General features: G+C 39.1%; 1 protein-coding gene across 5 annotated transcripts; it reads right to left on the reverse strand.

The window, feature by feature from the left end:
• LOC140915604 (F-box/LRR-repeat protein 21) lies at positions 1-24,184 on the reverse strand. Of its 5 annotated transcripts, XM_073355516.2 has the most exons (8): positions 24,042-24,184; positions 23,407-23,556; positions 17,145-17,244; positions 16,165-16,293; positions 8,646-9,104; positions 6,711-6,833; positions 3,302-3,473; positions 1-1,495 (listed from the first exon to the last, which is right to left on the reverse strand). In XM_073355516.2, exons 5-8 carry the CDS (start codon positions 9,015-9,017, stop codon positions 852-854), a joined length of 1,311 nt encoding a protein of 436 aa, XP_073211617.2. In that variant the 5' UTR covers positions 9,018-9,104; positions 16,165-16,293; positions 17,145-17,244; positions 23,407-23,556; positions 24,042-24,184; the 3' UTR covers positions 1-851. The 5 variants fall into 5 exon arrangements, with proteins under 5 accessions (XP_073211617.2, XP_073211614.2, XP_073211613.2 ...); XM_073355513.2 differs by lacking the exon at positions 23,407-23,556 and having other exon boundaries at positions 17,145-17,240; XM_073355512.2 differs by lacking the exon at positions 23,407-23,556.
• Between the last annotated feature and the right edge of the window lie 1,825 nt (positions 24,185-26,009).

The raw sequence follows: 26,009 nt of genomic DNA on the forward strand, positions 1-26,009 counted from the left end.
TTAAAGATAAAAGTATACACTTTATCAAATGAAAGAGCTACTATTTCCTATATACAGTTACCAAAGTGCTTCACTGCTTAGCCAAGAACTGAAACACCATGAATTAGGTACATCAATTTTAACAAGGTTTGTTTTTTTCCTGTACAGGTAAGTCAGTACATAGGAAGAGAAACAATGAATTATACAACACTATCTTTATGGTATAACTTACTGATAAAGTAAAAATTGAGTACAGAGTTAAAATAAAAAATTTTCTTTATTGCGGCATAAGTCCTTAATTTGCCACAATATTGAAACACATGTATACAAGCACATTAAAACAGATTTAATTAGCTACACTATTTCAGATTGCTATTATGATACAAAGTATTTGTTCTGCATGTTCACTAATAATTTTTTGATGAACAAGTGGATAAACACTGCAAATAATAGTTTACCTGAAAGTTCCATTTAACTCCCTATCAAGCAGGCTAGCTTCAGACTCCCTTTAACCACATCAGAAAGACTAACATCACAGAACATCTTAAAAAACTTTGCACTAAGTGTGTTTAATGGAACAATTTAATTTAACAGAGGCCAAATGAATATGCTTAATTTAATTGGAGGAAGAAACATCTCTAACCCACAGACATCCTTTCAATGTATCTATTGTTAACTATACGAGCTTCTATTTTCTAATTTAATGTAACACTGTCACTCAAGCACTTCGCTTTAGCCTATATGCAGTTTATTAAACTTGAGAAATTTAAAATTAAGTTTTGATGCTTTATTTTACAATTTCTTATTTGCATAGTAAGCAACATCTTGATCTAACCAGTTTTAACCATATAGTAATACTTTCTATAGCTAGTTTACCAGGTAGGCATCATATCAGGGAACCACATTCTTCCAAGGTGTTTCGAGACTTCTGAATGAATTTGATCCAGGTTGTAATCATTATCTGGAATTAGTACCTCCTCCATAATAGAAAGCTGGGTGAGCCTCCCTCCACACATCTTTACAAACTCAATAAAACCTCTGCAGGTAACCTCACATTCACCAAGGCCCATCGCTGTTAGGTTCTTACAGCGTTCAGCAATGCAAATGAGTTCATCATCCAGTGGCTGAAGTCCATTAGCACATACCACCAATTCAATCAACCTCGGGCAGTTCATTCCAATACGACCTAACATGGCTTTGCTTACTGCACGACCAAAGTAAAGGTGCGTAACAGGAGTTTCTTCTCTGAAAAATGCATCAAATTCCTCTTCATATAAAAAGAAGTACATCACAATATTGACTTTGGGGGAGTGCTTAACAAGTGCATCCCAACTTTGCTTTTTAATAGTATGAAATTCAATTTGTCCAGGATTTTCACTCACAACATCTATGCGAAGATGTTCAAGATTAACATGTTTCTCACTAGAGAGAGCCAGCAGCAGTTCATCACTTAGTATGTAATAATTCAAAGCCAGTTCCCTAAGGCCATGACACTGGTCGGCAACACAAAGAATTCCTAAGACAAAAAAATGAAATACATAAATTGCATATATTTCTTTTATAAACTACAATATATATTTGTATACTTAGCTTAAATTAAAACATTTTATTCAAACTACAAAACCGTGTGGGTTTTTTTTAGTATACCCATATCCCAGAACAATGTCTAATATTTCCAGAAAAGCAATGATAATAGAAAGGATTGTTTTTATAGGTTGGGAGGAAGTTCAAAGCAGTCAGCTTTACAATAGTTCATATTTGATGGCACCCCTAAATGCTGTCAAACAAATCTCTTCATTTAAAAAGTTAGTGTAAAATATAAAATGAAGCTCTACTGTGAAAAATGGCTAAATATGGAATCTTCCTACTCTGCAGTTCTGCTTCTTTTGCGTGTTCGTATCTGCTTATTTTAGTGATTATTTTCCCCCTACTGCTTTTTTACTCCTGTTAGCCCTAGAATGCTCCTACATCTGTAAGAGAGTGAACTGAATTTTAGCCTATTTGTATACCAACAGAACTGCTTACTAAATTTAATTCAGTCATACTTGTAAAAAGCCACTGAATGCAATGAATAGGGACGAGTATTACTGAGGCATAATCTGAAGACAACCAGTTGCACATCTGTCACTAAGGGAACAATTTGGTCCACAGAAGCTTTAACTAGTAATGATATTTAAAAATGCAGTTTGATTTTTAGTTGTGCAAACTGCAGCTGAGCTGGCATTCAAAAGCCTCAGTACACAACTGAACTCATTTAATATTTATGTTGAGAAAAACAGAGCCTCACAAACTTCTTTAATGACAGGTTTCAGAGTAGCAGCAGTGTTAGTCTGTACCCACAAAAAGAACATCGGATGCATCCGATGAAGTGGCCTGTTGCCCACGAAAGCTTATGCTCAAATAAATGTGTTAGTCTCTAAAGTGCCACAAGTACTCCTAAACTTCTTTAAATCACTTTAAGACGTTTTTAGACTCAGAATATGCAGAGTTTGTCATTGATAAAGTTATAATGACCATACATAAATGCATAACATTTATAATAATACCTTACATAATTCAGGAAATTCAATGTTATCTAATTTCCCATCACAAATTTGTATTAAAACTTCTTTTGCACGGCATTACTTGATTTTAAACAACTAAGCCACATAAAGTTATGGTTTTTCAATGAACAGAGATACAGGTACTGTACATGCTCATGTTATCTTGAGTATATTATGGAACACAAGTTGACTAGTTTAGAAAATACTGTGCACACTATGAGCAATTCATGAATTTGAATACTTACAACTCCATTATTTCAAGCAAAATTTCTTCACACAGCAAGGGTCTCGTCCTTTATACTTATGTTACAGACAGAGACAGTACTATATATAAACAAGTACTTGCCTTCATATTGGGCTAAGTGCATGGAAGGTTTAAATTTTTTTTTTTTAAATCTAAAATTTAATTCTTTACAGAAGTAAAACAAAGCATTAGAATGACTGAAACAGCACGGACGAATCCCAGAAACAGGAATAAAACCAGAAATATTTAAAGTCATATGAAAGGTATATCAATACTATTCTGATGCTTTCCTTTCACTTTGATTACTCCAAAAATGCTTAACATTAAAGAGGACATTTTCCCACGCTCTAGACAACTGAGAATAGCTAAGTGGAAGGTTTAAGTACCACCTCTGAACTGAGAATTTGCATGAAAGATTTTAAGTGGAAGAATAATTTATTCCAAATGTTAAGTACCTGAAAAAAGGCTAACAGAAATGCATCCCAACAGTAACTATTGCATTACTACTTCCTTTTTAATCAGATTTACTACTCACCAGCAGGTGACACATGAGGACAGCTGCTCATTTTTAGCAGTTTTAGAGTATCGCTATTGTTAGCAACAAGAACCTTCAAAGATGGATCATCAACTGGTGTGTCATCAATTTTGATGGATGATAATGACTTGGAGTTTACAAAAACTACTGTCAGTGCTGATGCAAAATGAGCCTGTTCAGAGAAAGTGGGGGGGGGGGGTGGAAGTTATCCTTCAGTGGACATTTAATGTTGTTATATCCATAGCATAGTTGATTGAACCTTTGCCTCAAGGTAGAGCCACTAGTTGTGTGTTACATGGGCCGAAGGGGTAAAATAATTATTCTATTATAAATTATAAATTTATATTTATAATATTTATAATTTTTATAATTTATAATATAATTATAAATTCTTATTTAATCGATCCCCTAAGTTATGTAATAAAGAATATAGTACTTACTCTCAAACTAGGGGTTATTTTAATGCTTACAGTGAACACAAACAGTTCTGCGCTTTTCCCCATTTCCCCTCTTTTCAAAGAAAAGAAAGTGCATACAATGAAGAGCTTGAAGTAGCTACAGAATACCAGTAAGTAAAAATACCAAATTAAGAAAAAAAAATTTTTCATCAAGAAACTGAACCGAGACCTCTCAGGACTAACATCTGATGGAGTGATAATTGTGCCCTAGTTCATTGAGAGAGAAAAAGGAAACGATATACTTACATATGTAAAATTAAGTACTGTAGCACCTCACTTCTGGAGATCTGATTCATACCACTACAATTTTGGAATCTTGAATAGGGCTGTCAAGCGATTAAAAAATTTAATCATGATTAACTGCGCTGTTAAACAATAATAGAATACCATTTATTTAAATATTTTTTGATGTTTTCTACATTTTAAAGTATTTTGATTTCAATTACAACACAGAATACAAAGTCGACAGTGCTCACTTTATTTATTACAAATCTTTGCACTGTAAAAAAAAGAAAAAGTATTTTTCAATTCACCTAATACAAGTACTGTTGTGAAATCTCTATCACAAAAGTCGAACTTACAAATGTAGAATTATATACAAAAAAACCTGCATTCAAAAATAAAACAAAGTCCAATTAACCCTATTCTTTGTTCAGCCAATCACTCAGACAAACAAGTTTATTTACATTTGCAGAAGATAATGCTGCTTCTTGTTTATAATGTCACCTGAAAGTGAGAACAGGTGTTTGCATGGCACTGCTGTAGCTGGCATCACAAGGTATTTACATGCCAGATGCGCTAAAGATTCGTATGTCCATGGGCGGCAGGTATAATAGGCCATGGGAAGCTCTGCCTCCCCCAGCGCGGTCACAGCCACTGGACCCCCGGTTGCACAGTTTGGCAGCAGGGTTTTTGCTTTATTATACCCCATGCAGGTTCCAGGGTGGCAGAGGAGGCACATACCACCTCCCCAGCCACCCCAGAATACGCATGGGGCATATCAAGAAGTGTCTTCTACAGATACCTTCCCTCCTCGGACCCAACCCACCCATGACCCAGGGGAAAAGTGAGGCATGACTGCAGCCAGCCCCGAGCTCCTCCAGACGGGGGGAGGCTTCGCTTGGGGATTCAGCCCGCCTGGCCTGGGCTCCTCTGGGCAGGGGGACGTAAGGGGGAGCTCTGGGCTGCGGCTAGCCTGGGGTTCCTCTAGCCGGGGGGGGGGGGGGGGGGGAAGACACACTCCGGGCTACAGCTAGCCTGGGGTTCCTCCGGGCAGGGGGCACACAGGGAATCTCATGGCTCTGGGTGGAAGGGGCAGAGCTGGGGCTAGCCTCCCCAGAGTGGGGCTCCACCGGCCGCCTATCATATGTCCCTTGATGCTTCAAGCACCATTCCAGAGGCCACGCGTCCATGCTGATGAGAGGTTCTGCTCGATAACGATCCAAAGCAGTGTGGACCTATGCATGCTTATTTTCATCATCTGAGTCAGATGCCACCAGCAGAAGGTTGATTTTCTTTTTTGGTGGTTTGGGTTCTGTAGTTTTTTGCACCAGATTATTGCTCTTTTAAGACTTCTGAAAGCATGCTTCACATCTCACCCCTCTCAGATTTTGGAAGGCACTTTAGATTCTTAAATCCTGGATTCAGTGTTGCAGCTATCTTTTGACAAAATGCAAAGAAGATACCAATGTGAAATTTCTAATTTGCAGTGAAAGTGTTCTTAAAAACGAACAACATGTGCTGGGTCATCATCCGAGACTGCTATAACAAAATATACAGCAGAACGTGGGTAAAACAGAGCAGGAGACATACAATTCTCCCCCAAGGAGTTCAGTCATAAATTTAATTAACGCATTTTTTTTTAAACGAGTGTTATCAGCATGGAAGCATGTTCTCTGGAACAATGGCCGAAGTATGAAGAGGCATATGAATCTTTAGCACATCTGATACGTAAATATCTTGTGAAGCCAGCTACAACAGTGCCATGCGAACGCCTGTTCTCACTTTCAGGTGACATTGTAATTAAGTGGGCAGCATTATCTCCTGTAAATGTAAACAAACTTGTTTCTCTTTGCGATTCGCTGAAAAAGAAGTAGGACTGACTGGACTTGTAGGCTCTAAAGTTTTACATTGTTTTGTTTTTGAGTGAAGTTATGTAACAAAAAAATACATATGTAAGGAGCACTTTCATGATAAAGAGATTGCACTACAGTACTTGTATAAGGTGAACTGAAAAATACTATTTATCATTTTTACAGTGCAAATATTTGTAATAAAAAATATAAAGTGAGCACTGTACACTTTTTATTCTGTGTTGTAATTGAAATCGATATACTTGAAAATGTAGAAAAACATCCAAAAATATTTAATAAATTTAAATTGGTATTATATTGTTTAACCGTGTGATATCATAATCATTATTAATTTTTTAAATCACGATTAATTTTTTTGAATTAATCGCATGAGTTAAGTGTGATTTATCGACAGCCCTAGTCTTGAGCCATGCATTTGCTTCCCAGATGTTCCAAGTCTGGATTAATAACCATGCTTCAGCACAGTCTTAAGACTCATTCAATCAATAGGACATAAGCAAATGCTTAGATACATTCCCAACTAGGGCCATAATCAAGGCCACATGACCTAGAGTTGTGGATATATAGTTACTAGTTTTATAGAAGCCAGTATCAGTGGGGCAAAAAGTTCTCTAAGAACGGAGTGTTGTCAAATGTAGGTCATACTTCAAAATACAAACATGAAAATGAGTGTTTAGAGAAATATATGGCAAGAAATAGAATTTTGTGCATTTGGGTACTTTAATGTTAAAGTCTTGGGTTTGTAAAAATTACTTTTCTTTTTAATTCAATAATAATATCTACATAGTTTAACATGCTTAGATATTAAATGATTTGTTACACTATCAAGGTAAAATTTGTGAGTCCATAGGACATTACCTTGGAGACGTTCATAAAACTTGGTTTTGCTGTTGAAATCAAACCTAATGTCTTGATAGAACAATTCACCAATTGAGAAAGGATGTCACAGGCAGCTTCTGCAGACTCAGTACTACTATCAACCTAAAAGACAATTTGAAAACCCTGAAGTCATTTTGTATTGCTTCCTAGAAAGTCAACAGCATGATAAAATATATTTAATATCCAAAATAGAGTAGCACCAGTTTTTTTTAACTAGTAGATTGCACTATACCAACTTTTATTTGCTCCAAGAAAGGAATGTGAAACTTATTAAGCGGTTAATAATTTGAAGGCAGCAAAGAGTCATGGAAAGTACTTGCCTACAATACTTATTACACTGTGTGATTATCAGATAAACCCTGTTCTGACAGTCCTGATAACACCAGACATCTTAAGGTTATCCATCTATCTTTGATTTGCCTCATCTCTGCATTTCTTTATCAACAATTTGGACGCATGACTAGTACTGAATTGCAGGTTAATGTATAGCATAATTCCATAGCTGATGCCTCCTCCTTCATAATTATCAACTGCCAGACTTTTGGGGTTTATTCTGGTCTAAAAACAGGATAAATAAAAGTAATCCAGCAAAGTGGCCCACATTACACGCAGTGTAGCCTAGAGAAACTTGGAGACCTGGGTTCTATTCATGACTCTGCCACTGTCTGCTGGAAGACCTTGGACAAGCCTCTTTACATCTGTATTTCAGTTTCCACATCTGTAAAATGGGGGTGATACCTACCTCCTTTGTCAAGAGCTTTAAGATATGAGCTACATATTGTTATCTAGATCACTATGCAGATGACATATTAAGAAGCAAATCAGTTGTACTACGTGAAGTAGCTACATGTACTTAAAGTAACTGATTAAAATGTTAACCATGGACTGCTACAGAACTGCATCAGAAGAACTCTGAAGGCAACTAAAAAACAAAATTACTAATGACAGTGTTAGGAGAAAGAAACTTCTGAGTTTAAACCTGACTTTGACATCAACTCCCCCTCTGTGGTGTTCACAAACTTAGGGCTATTTTACACTAGAAATTCACCCATGCAAGGGGACCTGATAACATTATAGTCCCCACATGTAATTAAGACGGTCTTCCAGCGTAGATTCTATCTACGTAATTGCTATACTTTGAGTGGTGTATCTCCAAGACAAGCTACATTAATATCATCTGAATGGTCTAACACCCGAATAAAGGGAGGACTACGTTAAGGTGGTACTCTAAACATGAACTTAACACTTGTGTGTGTAAACATTACTGTGCTGTTTCTTGGATATTAACATTTCTCAATATTCATGTGCAGCATATAAAAAGTTTTGATATATCCTTTAACATATGTAGTTAGATATACTATTTTGATTACATTTTCTTTACCTCTCTGCTTTAAATTGCTATGTCTAAGAGGTAGAAAATACTACTTCCCTCCTTCCCTCCCAGAAGCTGAGAATTAGTCGGTAGAGAACTTAGTTTAGTGCCACTATAAGAAAAACTGTGGATAGGATGTCAATCCTAGTCTTACAGAATACTTCCACTAACAATACTGGTCTTGTAATTTTTAAATACAAAAGGTAAAATAGCTACTATTTAAAGTCAAATTTACTACAATGTTGTGCAAAATAATTTTTTTAAAATAGTACGCTAAATTATATACAACAGGCTATGAAAATCATGTGAACTAGATACTGTGCATGTACAGGAAGTACATAATTTTAGCAAGTGCTTCCTTTTGAAAAAAAATTGCTGGAAACATCTTGGAATATAACTTTCCATGCATTCAATAAAATAGTCATACCAATTTATCCTTAAAAAAAGAAGAAGTTTTTGGATGGAGATGCAATACAATTTACAGACATCCAAACACCACCGTCCTGTAAAATGACAAAACAAGCCTCCACTCCTATCTTTACCTTGAAGCTGACATACTGCAGATCATCAGCATGTCTCTTGATAATTTGCTGAATCAGATCGGGGTGAGTAGACTTTAAATAAGAAGTAGCTGGTTGGTTAAGCTCAAATTCAAACTTCCTCCACAGGTCAGGAATATGAAAAACTTCATTCCACCTTCGGCAAACAGAAGATGCCCGTGCTCTATCTACTAAAGGCAAGAACTGAAAAATATGTAAAATTACATGGAGTGGCAGGGTTCCCCAGTCCATCAAGGTTTGCAGGTGAGACTTGCCAAATGCTGATCCATAGAAAAATGTTTTCTGCTTTTTTGATCTTTGTGGTGCTTGGAGAACAGAGTTCTCAGTTTTAACAGTCCGCCTGATTCTCTTCATTTTGAGAGCAAACAATTTCAGGTACTAGAGTGGTGTGATGTAATGAAGGTACAAAGCTTTCTGTACGTTTTCAAGTACAATAGATCTCTAAAAAAAAGTACAGAAGATCAGTAAAACAAAAACAGACATGTTATCAAACCCTATCATACAAAATGTCTCTGCACTTGATACAATGTACACACAGTAGTAAGAGTCTCATTTCCATACATAAGGTATGCTCTGTAATGTAATTAATGAAACCAAATTTCCTAGGTCCAGATGAGCTACCCAAGGACAATTTCATCTGCCAGTATTTCATGTAAGCGTACCACCAACTGCCTTCTAAAAAATAAAAAAAAATATATAAAATAAAATAAAAAAGTTAACTATACGCATAAGTTTCCACTGCAAATAAAAATATGGGATTTGCTACTAGGTTTAAGTAAGTAGGCTCGAACTAGCGGGTCCATTAGTAATTTCTAAGAGCATATTTGTCTTTGTTACAGTTTAAGATACACTGTCAATGCATATTTTTTCCCAAAGTGATGGACCTGTGAAATGCCATGCCACTTTTTGTCTTATTCTTTTAGCCAATATGGCAAAATAGGGCTTGTCTACATAGAGATTTAGCAAAAATTAATCCAAATTGATTAAAGGTGTGAATTTAAAGTGGATTAGTTAAACCGCATTGAGTAAGAGTGTCCACATAGTGTTTAGCATTAAAATGACTAATTCAGTGAATTAAGCTAAACCAAGTTAAGATCACTTTAACTCTGTGTAAGTGTCAAGACAGGATTTACTGTGGACCAATCAATCCACTTTAAATTCACTTTAGTTCATCTGGATTAAGGCTTGTCTACACAGGAAAATTAAGTGCCACTGAATTGTGAAGTCTGAGGAAGAATCACCCCCACACTGCCTAACAGCTTGTCCAGGTAAATCTAATTCAATGAACTTCTGAATACCTACTTTCACCCATGTTCCTTTTTAGAAAAAGGCAAAGGCACAAAATATTATTGCACATAAAAGCAAGGCAAGACACACTGATCAAACTAAGTGGATGAACCCACAGAAGAGTTTTTGAATCACATAACCTAGAACTTCAATGCTTTTGAAATACTTCACTTTTTTTGAAGTGGGGACAAGGTATAGTGCATAAAAGATGAAAGATGAAAAAAATAAACAAAAGATCTAGAGTTTATTTTACACATTTGCAACGTTTATCTAGGTTACAGACATTTATCTGAAACTTGCCCCTACAGTGTAAGGAACCTACTTCAGCACGCTGTAACTTCACAAAGAAACTAGTTTATTCTTGACCAAGCTTGTGAGACCTTACATAAAACTGGATGGCATTTCCATGTCTTTAATATGGTAACTTTTAAGTGCTGCATCAGATCAATTCCAGAATTTTCAGGAATGTTAGGTATCAACTGTCAGAACTCTCTTAATTTGGGGTACACAACACCATCTGTACTGAACAGCCACAGCTTCAAACCCCTCTATATAACTGTCGTCTATCAATTAAAGAACTGGTTATGGAACCCACTAACACCTTCCAGCATAACAATACCCCTTGTATCATCTCTTCTCATCCTCCCAATATAATTTTATGGCAATACACCGAATGTCCTATCTTTCAGATAAAAAGATGATAAATAATGGTGGGAACAGAGCCCGTAGCATAAAGGGAGGGAGGAATGGGCATGCAGAGACCACGTGGGCTGGTAGAATGAGGGACCCTGAAATGGAGGGCAAATAGAATCCCTGGGGCTCGAGGGAGACTGGGGACCCTGGCATGGGAGGAGAAGCCGAGGGGGGGTTGTAGTAGTTCCTTAAATAGAGAGGGTTGGAGAGTAGCAAACAGAGTGCTTATGGAAAAGAGCAGAGAAATGCAAGCAGCTCTTGGTGTATGCAATGAGTTTGGCCTAAAAAAGCAACAAAGTGTTGCAATCCCCTCCTTTTATAGCACACAAAAAATGTACTATATACTTCACAAAAAGACATCAGCTTGTAAATTTGTTGCAAGGTTAAATTTAGTTGGGCAACAAGGAATGAGGATAACAGCCAAAGAAAAAACAATCAAGTGATAATTCATCTTAGGCATGTGCATAACTTCATGGTTTCAGGGTTGCTTTTAGAACTCTAAAAAGAAAGATACTACTGACTCATTTGTTATGGGTAGTGAGCTTTCAGAAAGGATATACCTTATGTTAGAGGCTTGCTGTTACGAATTCCACAATCACAGGGCAGCATACATAAGGCAACAATACATTTGTGCCTGTTTATGGGTTTAAATCTAAATTGCTACAGCATATGATCCAAACACAAATTAGTTTTATTAGCAATGAAAAAGAGGTCTGCTATTTGCCTACCATAAAACTTACCCTAATTTGTTATGTCTTTGTAGTTTTGTACTGTCTAGTCTTGCACTTTGACAAAATGTAAAAGTGCATAATTCTATTGGAAACCCTGTGATGAGTGCCATATTCAGAAGCCTATACAATCTTTTTGTAAAATAAAATAAAAAATTAACCACAAAAAAGAAATTAGGTTGGTCTAAAAGGACCTATTTAATTGTGATTTGTTTGCATTTTACATTTTCACAATATGTAACTGCATAAAGGCCATATACATATTGTGGCTAGGTATACTTAAGAACCAAATTATGACAGCATGAACATGAAATGGAAGTGTCATGCACAGATTATGTCCCATTTCAAATTCCTTTAAAGGGACCTTCCCACTTTCTTGGTTTTTTTCCAGTGCTAACCAATTCTTGAAGATATTATGGCATTTTGTCAGTTTCCAAAACTAGTTCTAGACACTAAACAGATAAAGCACTCACAAGTCAAGCAAAACTCGTTAAATAATTTAATCAGCCTTGATGCATCTTTGGAATTAGAGGGAGTTCAATTCCCCACTTTCTCATGAAAATGGAACTATTCAAGGCGATGTTGAACTTTATGGACCAGACTTCAGTACATATTACAGTTTAAGATACACATAGGAGTGTGTAAATTAAACAGAATACAACCAAAGCATGTTAATCCAAGAAGTCATTAATACAATCTCTAGAGGGTTTATCAGTATGCCACAGATAAAGCATACGGATTGAATGTCAACTCTTACTTCTCTACAAACAGAATGTCTATGAAAACTAAACAATTCTCACCCAACGTTTTGCAGTATACCGGGTACTATAGAAACCTGAGACAATTAATCTCAATGATGAAAAGCCTAACTTTTTGCTTGTTTTAGGACAATATCTGAAAAAACCAAAATCCCTTTCTTACAAAGACAGGGTGAGGTAATACCTTCTGTTGGCGAGAGAGAGAGACAAGCTTTTACTGCACAACATAAATCGATCGAATAAAAGATATTACCTCACCCACCTTGTCTGCCTAATATCCTAGGACCAACACAACTACAACAAACCCCTTCCTTGTCCTTTTAGTCCATGAACTTTATAAGAAGTTTTTTTTATCAATTAAAATATGGAAGGTAACTCTTATCCCAGTAAGCACCTTCTATATATTAAGGGTGTTTCAAAATTAAAGCCAGTACCTCTCCCAAACATCCAACCACATCTGAAATACCGATGTACTTTCACCTTTTCAGGAACTTCCAGGTTTCTGATATTACTGTCTTATATCTCTCTAATATCTCTATGGTTTGGAGATAAAGAGGGAGATTTTCAAAGGTACAAATGGTAGCTGGGGCAAGCCAATAGGAGTTGGATGCCTAAATTCCCAGCTGCACTAGAGCTGCAGCTTCATGTTGCCAAGCAGGGGGAAGGGAGTAAAATTTTGCATGTACCCCCAATCTCTGAGGAAAGTGGACTAACAGTATAGGCCTAAATGAGTTGGCAGTCAGGTCTAAATCTTAGAAAATCACATGCCCACATCATAACTGGCATCCTTGTTAGCTACATTAAAAGAGGCCAGAGACAGAATGAACATGAAGGCTTTAGATTTGATGGAGCTTCATCAAAAAGGAAGGATCTTAGATGGACACATGGTCAACGTTATAGGCAGTTCCTGCTACACTGAGGGCTCTGAAGATTAAGAATATGACTTTAAATTGGCAACAGAAGCAGACTGGGAGCAAACAAAGACTATGACACAGAAATGGTGTGTTTATGGTATCCTAGTCCACTGAGGAGATGGGTAGCTGTATTCTCCCCAATATAGTGTGCCTGCAAAGCTTTCATACTTAGTATTAGAATTAGTTTCTGGAATCTAGACTATGAAAAAACTAAAGATCTGGCTGCAGTGATCCATATTCTGAGAGGAAATGACAGTTTTCTAGAAAACTGAAAGATGACATTTTCCACAACTGATGCTACCTGATTTTCCAGGGTTAGTAAGGAGCTGAACAAGACTGAAGGTTCACACCACTTTGAAGAACTAGAAGTAGGTATGTTCAATGCAAGGGAATACCAGTGGGAAAGACAGCATTCTAACTAGTTCTATGAAGAGATACCTCACTATGACCAGCATCACTGCTCTCTGTTTTGTAGATAGAGGACTTCAATCCCCAGGGAAATTATTCCAGCGGCTTTCAGAAGCAGTAAATCCACTTTAAAGATTATGGTGAACTATGATCATATTTATATGGCAAAAAACAAAGAATATGAGACAATACACAGAAAGTTAAGGAACTCCTCAGAAACTTTGAATGAGTAATTCAGAAGTATTCTCACCCACCCACCCACCCACTCTTCATACTATAAGTATTACAAGTTTGAAAGGTAATTAGGTCCAAGAACAGTCTCATACAGCTATTTTTTCTGACTACTATAACAGAAAGATGAGAAAAGAATTCTGCTCTTTGTATTAGCAGTTTCACTGTACTTGTTTCCTGTTGTGTAGTCTTCACACAGCAATAAGGAGATGAAAACCACGTTAAAAAAAGAAATTGTGACTAAAGTCACAATAAATTGGGAGATTTAATAACTGAAGTTTTGTCTTTTTAACTGACTAAATAGTAAGTTTTTCTGATCTAAATGAAAAGAGTGTTTCAAATCTAATCAAGAATTTGATTTTTACTAATTTAAAGAAGAGCAGCACACTAGCTTATGTTAATATACACTTAATGTGTTGCTTCACTTTTCAGACCATTTTGTCAGATAGTCATCTAACTGACCAATTTAACAACTGTTCAGAGAATCACTAAATGGATCTGCAGTAGAACATTAAAGTTAGTATTCTGATATTACAGGCAGAGTTGGTAGCTTCCCATTATAGACTCCGTTTTTGGTTCCTTGTAACTTTGACAACTTTAAACTGCCTGGGATGAAATTTTCCATGCCAGAGGTCTTCCTCCGGCTGAATTTTTTGAAAAAAATTCCATCAGCCAAAGTAGCTCAGCTATTTCTAAGAATAAGGTATAGGGAAAACATGCTTTCCCATGTTAATTTCTGGCACTATCTTCTTTGATTAGCAACCACATGCTTTGCATGAGGGACTTTCATTTGGCAGGGGGAGTCTTTTATTTCAAGGATGTGCCTCATTATTTCCGTGAAAATCTGCCCAAAATTGGCCAAGTTATAAACCTTTGACACACTACATCTTACACAAGCTCAGAAGAGACTTGCTAGAGCTTCACAGCTAAATGTCCTTAAGATTTTGATTGCATGCCCCAGCTTGGAGCTGAGCAGGACTTTCCTTGAAATTGTTGCACAAGATTGCTGCAGGCCAGGCTGGACAGCAGAACTGAGAGTTGGTCTCCTGTGCTCTCAACGACATCATTGCTGGGCCCAGGAAGGATGGAAGAGGAGATCTCAGTTTGAATGCAGAAGGACAACAGCCAAATTAGGTGGGCTAGATTGTGACTGGATGAGCGCCAGTGTGCGGGGAGACTAAAATCCAAAAAAGCATTGGAGAGACAAGACACATACTAGATGAGGAGCCTTGGGAAAGAGACCATGGGGATAGGGAACATAGGTGGTGCGTGATGAATGGAGGCTGGGGGGATCTGGGACTGGAAGTTCAGAGGGGTGAGACTAGGCCTGGCTAGACTAAGACTGGGATAAGAAGCCTCAGGAGTGGAAACTGGGGCTTGCTAGGTAAGGAGAATGGGACTAGGAACCATGACTGGCGAAGAGACAGGGCAGAAGGGGTCATGGCTGGGGGTAAATGGGAAGAAGAGTCTGTGCCCAAAAGACGCCTCTCCAGAGAGAGTCTCACCATTCCTCTGCCATCAGCACATATGGAAAAAATGTTGCACATATGCATTACAACGATCACATAAGGGGGCCAAATTAAGGTTACATTGGCAACCTTAATCCTAGCATTTCCAAATTTTGAGTGCTTGCCCTTGCAATATTATGTTTTATTGCATCTTTTTGCATGCAACGTATTATCCACTTCAAAATTTCACAAACTAGTACACCCTGCTAAAATTTTAATTCTATTCCTATGACTCTAAATCATCTAAATGATACAACTATGAAAACTGTGGATACCCTTTCTCTAAACATAAAGGGTCAGTTGCTCAGAAGCAGACACTTGGCACTCAGTATAGATGAGGAGATAGTGCGCAGAGGCTTGCTGTAAACTGCGGCTGCTGCCATTGGTCCCCAAGGATTGGTTGGGCAGTTGGGAATCATGAGACTGCAAGAGTGTGACCACACCCCATATGCGAGGGTGAGGCCAAAGAGTGGTATAAGTAGTATCTTGTAAATGCTGAATATATATGGTACATGAAATGCAGACTGCAGGTTGTCAGCCATAAGAACAAATTATGGTAATTATTACATTAACTATCATATTATTTTAGCTTAGCTATTTTTGAGTCTGATATAGTTTTGGTATTCTATATACTTCTATAATACTTTAAAACTCTTGCAAAGTTGCATCACAATGTTACGTGATGCCAAATTTAGAACCACAATATGAAAAAAAAAGTTTATTGCTTATAGATCATGGACAATCACTATAAATGTAGATTTTTTTTTAATTTTCCTTTTATACATAGGTGTTCACAGAACCTTCTGTTCCATTCTGGCATTAACTAAAATCTAAAATAAGATGTATGTCACATATACAGCTATTTCTTAAAAATAGTTTACAATATATTCTCTACAACTGAAGTTAACTACAGTCTAATTTTCACGTGATACAATCAAGGTAGCCTTGAATCAGAGGTGCACATGCACACATACCTCCAAAGAATGTGGAAGTTCCTGTCTAACATCAGCACCTTTCAGGTGTTTGAACATCCATCCCATTGCTGAGTCATCCTGTATGTATGAAACCAGAAGGCAGGGAGGGGTCCCAGAAGATGAACTGACCTGTGAAGTCATCGACCAAAGACAAACTGACCTGCAAAGTCTGGGAAACCCATGAGGGACTTTAAGAATTCTTTAAGAATTCTAAAAGTATTTTAATTAAACGAAGAGCACTACTGAAGAAGCTAGTCTCAAAATGTTCGCTCAGCAAACAGTTTTGTAACAGAACAGTGATCTCCAAGGTGCATGGCTCTAACCTTGTGCCACTTTATACCTTCAGAATGCACCCAGTTAGCATTAGTTGCACAACTATAGGGATTGAAGTTACACAATCAATACCATATTATTAAACCACCACCACAACTATATCATTCCCCTCAACCAAACAAGTCTGTAAAGGGATACACAAGCTTCCATGTGTGGGCAGGAAAAAAGGTGCTGCTCAGCTCACACAAGAGAATCTAAGAGCTGGGGAGCTGTACTTGCCCGATGTTAAGCAACCAAAACACAGGACAGAATCTGTAGACAGCATCCAGAGATTTTTTAACTTCAGTGTCTCTCAGCTATAGTAATCTTGTATTACTTGTACATCCCACTGTTACACGATGTTCCTAACAAAAGTTTGTTTTGTTTTGTTTTTAAGTTGACTGTATCCTTGATCACTGTTGGTTGTTCTGCACCTGCACCACCTTTCTGCAAGAATGTTATTATTACAGTATACAAGAAAACTGACAGTAAATAATATATTAGTAATTACACAAATATACTATGCATAAGACCACAACTGAAAACAAAGCAAATGTGACATACAACATGCACAGATATTTTACAACTAAAGTTATAGAACCAACATAATTAGATATAAAAGACCAATTTTGAAAGTTGTATAGGACAGTCTGAGACAATTTTCTTACCTAAAGAAAGCTTCCAAGTTATGGTGGGTAGTGGACAAATGAACTGTGGTAGCCGCGGCCATGGGGCATTCACCAGCATCTGTCTGCTTTCACTTCCTGACTAGATAAAAATGCGACAAAAAACATTTAAGTTTAAAAATTAACGCTGAGATTCCATCCAGTATAAGAATGAGTGAGTTAAAAAGGAACTACAGTCACCTCATTAGCCTTCACCTTCCCTACAGACGTTTATACAGAGAAATTTAGCATCCCTCAGCATAGCAAAAACAAGTTTGGTTGTGTCAGCCCAATGTCATGTAGATGTTTTTCCATACTGCAAATACTACAGACAGAATTGGTAGTCTTTGCTGAAGATAAGCATGAAATTGAAAGATGAGTGTTACAAGTTAAGAGTAAGTGTATTGGGCAAATTATATGAAGGAGTTTAAACAATTGTTCTACTGATCCAATGCTACTAGTCATGTGTTGCCGTGAGCACTGAGCTAAAAAAAAAAAAAAAAAAAAAAAATCACTACCCAAATTAAGTATTAATGTAATCTAAAGTCACAGAAAACACTAAGTATATTAAAGAGCAACTATATAGGCTTTTCCTTGTTTTTTCTGTGTCAAAGATTTATTTCCTTTATCACGTTATGATACTATATAAGGAGCTCTCTGGATCAATTTCATCTGTTTTAAAACAGCATTAAGAATCTCTTTCCCATAATCAGATCAGTAAGGTTATTTTTGTGAGAGCATAGAGTGGATATTAATGCGGTACTTCAGTACTTTTTGGTATTTCTGGAAAATACTAAGAGAAGGCTCACTCATCCCATCTGTCCTATTTTCAGCACTTTGGTATTTCTTCCATCATTGTTCAATTTGAGAAACTATAGTCTAAGGCAGAGGTGGGCAAACTAGGAACCGCAGGACCGTCCTGCGCGGCCCTTGAGCTCTTGCCCAGGGAGGCTAGTCCCCGGCCACTCCCCTGCTGTCCCCCCGCCCCTGCAGTTACGCCACTGTGCGGACAGTGCGCTTGTGCCTGCCCACCTCCCAGGTTTTCCAATAAGCCAGTCATGCTGGTCTAAGCGGCATGGTATGGGGGCGGGGAGGTTGGATAAGGGGCAGAGGGTCCCAGAGGGCAGTTGGATAGGCATGGGAATCCTGGGGGCCTTGTCAAGGAGCAGGGGGTGGTCAGGGAACAAGGAGCGGGGGGATTGGATGGGTGAGGAGTTAGGGGGTGAGAAGTGGGAGGAAGCAGATGGGGGCAGAGGCCAGGCTGTTTGGGGAGGCACAGCCTTCCCTACCTGGCCCTCCATACAGTTTTGCAACCCCCATGTCGCCCTCAGGCCAAAAAGTTTGCTCACCCCTGGTCTAAGGCAAGAATGCTATTTGCAGTCACCTTCTACTTAATTATCTCAAATGCCACAGCTTTCCAATATCATCTTTGGTGATTTGTTTATTATAACTTTGACCAATAGCACACTTATGAATCTGAACATGCCAAAAAGTAGGAGATGCTTCTGTGTTTCATTAAGATTTAGGTTGGGGTAACTATAACAGCTAGTTATTTAAGATCATCATAATTTACAATTCACAGTTAAATACGTTCCTCTTACTTTTCCTTTTCTGAATATGCTTAGACGGTCCCAGTATAGATTTATACAGTAAATCAAACAGGTGCTTCTGTGTTTCACAAAGAATCAGACTGGGTAACTATACAACAGTTGGAGACTTAAGCTAACCACAAACTATAATTTGTAATGAAGTAGATTTCTCTTACCTTTTCCTTTTATTGAAATATCAGAAGTTCATAATACAGATTTATACAGTAAATCAAGCAATTACATTTAATCTAATAATGGTTTGTGTTTGCATATGACAGTATTGATTAAAATTTTGGAAGACATACAGAAAATGTAAAGAACGAGAAGTACTTGTGGCACCTTAGAGACTAACAAATTTATTTGGGCATAAGCTTTTGTGGGCTAACACCCACTTCATCAGATGCCTGGAGTGGAAAATACAGTAGGAAGATACACACACAACATGAAAAGATGGGAGTTGCCATACCAACTCTAACAAAACAACTTTAATTGATCTGTCTCGTTAGAGTTGGTATGGCAACTCCCATCTTTTCACGGTGTGTGCGTACGTGTGCCTACTGTATTTTCCACTCCAGGCATCTGGTGAAGTGGGTCTTAGCCCATGAAAGCTTATGACCAAATAAATTAGTTAGTCTCTAAGGTGCCACAAGTTCTCCTTGTTCTTTTTGCTGATACAGACTAACACGGCTACCACTCAGAAAATTTAAAGTTACCTAAGGCTTTCAGAAAAGAAGCAAACTCCTGCAGTATAAAGAAATTTCCTTAATGTAATTAAGACAAAAATATTGCACATAGTGCAGACAATGCCATCTAGTTTAAAAAGAAATGTAATAATAAATATGACTAATAATTAACAAAGGTATAACAAGGTATTTGTTTCTTATTAAAAAGGTACTCCACTTATGCGGAGAAGCCAATGTGAAGTGAAAGTTTAAGATAAATCTAACCAAATGTTATAAGAGCTAAATAACCATAAGGTCTGTCCGACGGTATAACTAGCAGTTGCACATAAAGCTTAACATAAGAAGTGATCCTACCAATCTTGTCACTGAACTGTAGGGAATAACCAAGTATTTGTACAGTGTATAGACAGCTGCTTTGCCTTATTGTTTAACTTACATCCTATTGGTGTTTGATCAAGCAAATAACTTTATACTGCTGCATGATGAACTACTAAACAAGTACAGAAAACAAGGAATGTGAAGAGACTTTACGTAAAGATACTCTAGCTTCAAAACAGACATTTCTTTAGGCATCTAGGAGTGGTGACAGAAACTGCAAATTGGAAAAGAACAAAGAGCTATGCAAGGGTGGCCAAAGGTTACACCACAAGAGAGAGGGAAAGAGTCTGGAGAAGTATGTTGCTGACTGGAACTAAAATAACGGGCAGCTGTTAAATGATTGCCTTGATAAAATGTCTCTTGCAACCCATTATGTCCCAAGAGGTTTTGCACAAACTGGTGAGGTCTAACATGTCTTACACAAACTTGATAGCATAAGATAACTGCACCTAAAGATTAATAAACTTTCCTTGAAGTTCTTGATTCCAGGACTGAATGGTAAACAGTTGAGAAACAAAAATGCAAATTGTCACTCGGGAAAAATTCATGTTCTTTGTCAGGATTTTTTTTATTCTGAAGGAGAGAATTGCTGAACAAAACCAGGCTGGTTTTATACAGTTTCTGATAGGTGTTGAAGGTGTTGAAGGCTGGTTCCTCTTCTTGGTGAAGTTATGTGGGCAGGTCAAAAAGTGACCCAGGCTAGTGGCAAAGATTTGAAACATCCAACCGGCATAGGAGTTGAAAGCAAGACAGAACACCCTGACCAAAAAACATGTAATTTTGCTCAGCTGGCAACTTGGCTATTAAGCTACATGCTTCTTAGAAAGTACATACTTAAGTTAAAGTAACTGTAAATAGCTAAATACGTATGATGAACACTTGTGTTTCACCAACAACTTTGATTTAACATGTTTTCTAGACAACTAAGATTAATAAGCTATTTATAGTTTTGAAGCCACAAAAAATTATAAATGCTGGGCCACGTTAGTGTAACGAGACACTGCTTAACCCCACTAAAAGATAACTGAGAGAAGCCTTGAATGTTTTCAAGCCTTGAATGTTTCAGAGATCAATCTAGAAATCAGAAATTTTGTGATAAAAAGTTGACAATTTTCCAAAGATGAAAAAGCTTTGACCTGACTTGTAAGTTTAAGATTTTTTCCCCTTATTTGAACAACTGATTGAAGTGACATTTAGAATATATAGTAGTGGTGAAATTCCACAGATATTAGAATAGTTTTCAAATCATTATGTGCATACTGTATTTGGGGGTTAGAGTGATGTGTGAGGAAAAACTGGAAGAGCTTGGCTGCAAGTATCACCTTGGCAAGGTAAATGAGTTGACATTCGTAGTAATTAAATAACTGGTTTAAATTTCTAAAATGCAAACTTTAGTGTTTGGCTGGACTGCCACAGGCAGTCCATAATTTAATTGACACACTGACATAATTCTGTATTTAAGAATGCATAGTTAAAATGCATACCTGGTACCAAAATCATCTGTCTAGAATAGTAAAGAATTAAGAAAGTTTGCCTACATAATACGAGTGTGAGAGATCTTTAATCAATGTATTATATTTATTGCCTGACAAGTTTTAACATCCCATATTGTTAACATCGTATGCTGGTGTCATTCTTTTAAACACTGTAAATACTAACTAATCATTCTTATCTGGTTTCCTGTAATTCTTATTCTGCAAAATAGAATTTAAAGCAAATAAATTTCAAATAACTCAGCAATCTGTACTTTAGCTAAAGCCTAGAGAACTGTGAGAAACCTAATTAACCAACTCTCTCTCCCAGATCTATTTAATGTGTGTTTTTATAATGTCTCTCACAAGCCCGATGCTCAGGATTCCAATAGAAAGTTTTTAAACTAATACATTACCCGCGGTGTGTGCAATGCAAACAAAGCTGTTTTGTGCTTGTGAACAAAAACCAGAGAGAAGTGAAGACACTAAAACAAGCAAGACTGACAAGCCTAATTAGCACAGAAAGTATGCAAAGACAGAATAATAGGTGAAAATTCAATTTTAAAAAGGTGTTCATTTACAGGAATCTAAAATGTTACCCATAAGAAAGCTGTCCCCGCTCCCCCCCATCCTCTTTAGCCAAGATCATACATCCCAAAGAAAGCAGTATTTGCTTTGAATACTATTATAAATAAAAACCCCAGCTCAAGCCATGGGGCTCAAGCTTTGGGCTTCAGCAGGGCTGGTCTTCCAAGGCACTGTGGTCAAGATGCAGAATAAGCACAGGGTGCATGGCTGTGGAAGCGTTGGGGGGAGGGAACAGCAGGGCCCGGGGGGATGGTGGGGAGCCAATGGGGGTTTGGGGGATCCTTGAGGACTAAGAGAGGCAGCAAGAGCTAGAGGTGATTTGGGGGTTGGGTGCCAAGTGGAGGCAGCAGGGGTCAGATGCACCAAAATACAAGTACATTATTTTTTGTTATTGAGTCTGCAAAAAACCAAAAACCTACATAAATCAATTACAATGATTTGGAAACATATATGTGCACATTCATTTGTTTTTCCTAAAGTATTTTAAGAACATTTAAGTAAATTAAGAAAATTTAAGAAAAAGCAAGAGTCGGTGGCTGCACTGAGGCCACCAAAAAATTTGTTGTGAGAACCACTTCAATGGAGTTTAATGGCTTAGTGTCTGCTCCCATTGCCTTCACTGAGAGCAGCATCAGGTCCTAAATAAAGGGAAAGTCAAAGCTTAAAGAAATAAGAGTGAAGTCAGTAATAGGAAACTAATTATACTCAATTACCAGTTAAGATGGGACTACTGTTATATCAGAGGAAAGAGACAGCTTGACATTTTTGTAAGATAAACACCACCCTGGTCAGGAGATGTTTCATTGTGTGAAACTCTGTCCTCTAAGTACTGACAACTGGAATACACTTACTTCAGAATGCTATTTGAATGTAAAAAGATAAGCTCTCTTCATAACAACTGATTGTCATTCCTCCCTCCTTCAATGTATGTATGTATGTCAGAATGCGTGTGATGACAGTTACTTTAAATATGAAGGTGGGTGCCAGACTTTCAAAAAGGTTCTAATCTGTTAGCCCAAATAATTTTAAAAAATAAGTTATAGAATTTGTTGCGTACTTTTACCCATGACTTTAATCTTTTGTTTTTCCAAGTAGTAAAAAGCAGTTACTCAGAAATCCTGTTAAACTTCTGTTTGAAAAGCAATCCCCTTTTTCAGTTTTATCTTAAAGCTGCTTCTTTTAAATCTCCTTATTACATAATTTATTCAGTGCTTCAATGAAACACTTTAAAGGCCTCCCTACAGTATTTTTACCTATCACCTCTCCCTATTCTTTATGGAATAACAGAAATTAAGATGCTCCCTACAGTGTTTCCTGAAGCATTTCACCCTAATTTTAAGTAGTATTCTGTGCACTCCAAATTAGAAAAATCCTTCCTTTTGAACCTGACACTCTCCTTTTTAAAAAAAAATTGCAGAGACCAACAACTATGAGAAGTCTTTTGACCGAGCCCCCAGTTCAGCTTCAGCTACAAACTGAAAGGTGACAACAACCCAGCCAAGCCTAACAGAGTATCACTGAAACACTTGTTCCTTTCAGTTAATGTCAATATTACCTCTGCCTACTAGATACCAGGATCTCCAAGTCTCTCCCCTGAGAAGAGGTGTCCAAATGAGTTTAGTGTCTGATGGAAGATTTTGCTTAACAGCAGTGGAGATGTCAGGGATATTTCACTTTTATCTCCTCTCACTCCGAGGGCACCAGTCTGAAAGAGCCCAACCCGAACGGGGGAGGAGACCATAATAACCTCAGCAGCTGGGCCGCTGTTTATAAACAACCACCGGAGACACGCACACGGCAGGACGGACGTCAGGAGCAGAAGCAGCTTTGGGGCTCAGAGTGAATTAAGGTCTAAGAGGCCAATGGCCACTTGCTGCGGCAGCTCCTGACGGTGCGGGTTAGGGCTCCATCCCCCCGCCCCCGTCGACAGCCTGCAACACCCTCAGCCCCCCGCCACCTCCCCCGTCGCTCCCGGCCCCAACCCCGCCCACCCCTCATTCACGTCCACACCGCCTCCTCCTCGGCCCCAACAGCGCCCCCCGTCGGCTGCCCCCGCGCAGCCCGACAACAGCGCCTATCCCCCGTTCCCAGAGCTGCTGCCGCCGCTCGGCCCGCTCTCAGGGCCCTATTGTGCAGGAGCAATTCCCCCGGGCGCGCCTGCCGGCCACCCCCCAGGTCCCTCACACTCACCGCCGCGATGCCCCCCGCCGGCCGACTGAGTTGAGGGGTTCGGGGGGCCGGGGGGGGTCAGAACCTTCTAGGCCAACAGGGAGCCAGCAGAGCCACCGTCCGCTGCCGTGCCTCGGGGGGGGGGGGGGGGTGGAGCTTCTTCCCAGACTCCCCAGCCAAAGGCACTCCCTGCAGCGCATGCGCTGCTCGCTCCCGGGCACCTGTGACCTGACGCATGCGTCGTCTGCGCGTTTCTGTTCTTCCGCCGCTAGGTGGCGGGAAAGTCCGTTCTAGCGTCAGCTGCCTCTGCTGCGCCGCAAGGAGGCGGGGGCTTCCGGAGCGCGTCAGCTTGTGCTGAGCGGTTCGGTGCTTAAAATGGGGATGAGGGAACCTGCTGTGTCGGTTCCCCTGGCCTCGGTGCCAGACAAAGGAGCCCACGCAGAGAAGCTCAATGTGATGAGCGGGGGGGGACCGTCTCCCTCGTCTCCCCGCCTTGCAACCCACTTAGCCTACCCCATCTCCCTCACCTACTGCTGAGACCCACTGTCTCCTCATCACCGTGCCCAGCAGCACAGCCTGCTACTGTAGGGGAGCGTCCAGTCTGTGGCAGGCGTCGAGGGGCTGCCCCCCCCCCCGTGTTGAGGACCCAAACACTCTGCCCTCCTTCCCAGGGCCTGCTACAGTCACATAAACAATGGGAAGAATAAATTGTCTCTGTTCCCCCCCCCCACCCCCGATGGAAGAACAGAGGAGAGTGGTGTAAAGGTGGCGTTAAGCTACCGTATGCTCCCTCCACCTAGGACCAGCAATGGACCAGGCTGGTTTCTGGGGTAAGTTAGAGCAGCCTTGGGACTACTCCACACCCCGCGGCCGGTGACCCCGAGAGGCAGTTTTAACATCGAAGCTACATCCTTTTTGGGGAGAGCTGTGAGAGGGTAGTATAGAGTTACTGTGTAGGTATATAGGTCAGCCTTTGGTGGCCAAAGAAGCAGTCCCTTTAATTAAACACTATATAAAATAATACCACGCATTTTCCCTTCCTTCTCTAGTTGCCTCTCCTTTGGAAACAAGATTTTCTATAACTGGCAGCTGGTACCATCAGGGCCTAGACATGTTGCTGGATCTTTCTAAATAGACCTACTGTTGCATGAAAAGAACATCAAGAGAATACTGAGGAAAAGTACATTTTCAATCCTTATTGAAATGACCTTATCCTTTTATTATGTACTAGAAAACATGTAATATCAATTTATTAGGACTGAATCCTAATATTTATTTTATTTTGAGAGTTTAAATGAGACAAAGATTAATCATAAGAACAGCCATACTGGGTCAGACCAAAAGTCCATCCAGCCCAGTACCCTGTCTACCGACAATGGCCAATACCAGGTGTCTCAGAGGGAGTGAACCTAACAGGTAATGATCTAATGATCTCTCTCCTGCCATCCATCTCCACTCTCTGACAAACAGAGACTAGGGACACCATTCCTTACCCATGCTGGCTAATAGCCATTAATGGACTTAACCTCCATGAATTTATCCAGTTCCCTTTTAAACCCTGTTATAGTCCTAGCCTTGACAACCTCTTCAGGGAAGGAGTTCCACAGGTTGACTGTGCGCTGAGTGAAGAAGAACTTCCTTTTATTTGTTTTAAACCTGCTGCCCATTAATTTCATGTGTTGGCCCCTAGTTCTTATGGGAACAAGTAAATAACTTTTCCTTATTCACTTTCTCCAGGTATATGATTTTATATACCTCTATCACAGTGGTTCCCAACTGTGGTCCACCGCTTGTTCAGGGGAAGCCCCGGGCGTGCTGGGCCGGTTTGTTTACCTGCGGTGTCCGCAGGTTCGGCCAAATTCGGCTCCCACTGGCTGCGGTTTGCCGCTCCAGGCCAATGGGCGGGGCGAGGGATGTGCTGGCCGCTCTTCCTGCAGCCCTCATTGGCCTGGAGTGGCGAACCGCGGCCAGTGGGAGCCGCGATCAGCC

This window comes from Lepidochelys kempii, chromosome 8, assembly GCF_965140285.1.
Source record: "Lepidochelys kempii isolate rLepKem1 chromosome 8, rLepKem1.hap1, whole genome shotgun sequence".
Classification (NCBI taxonomy): Eukaryota; Metazoa; Chordata; order Testudines; family Cheloniidae; genus Lepidochelys; species Lepidochelys kempii.

Bases quoted from the DNA above. Each gene is read 5' to 3' on its own strand.
- LOC140915604 (XM_073355513.2), bottom strand. From the start codon at position 9,017: ATGAAGAGAATCAGGCGGACTGTTAAAACTGAGAACTCTGTTCTCCAA. The intron at 6,834-8,645 runs GTAAAGATAGGA...ATTGTCTTTTAG, and splicing joins TGCAGTATGTCAGCTTCAAG to GTTGATAGTAGTACTGAGTC. The intron at 3,474-6,710 runs GTAATGTCCTAT...TTCTCTGAACAG, and splicing joins GTTTTATGAACGTCTCCAAG to GCTCATTTTGCATCAGCACT.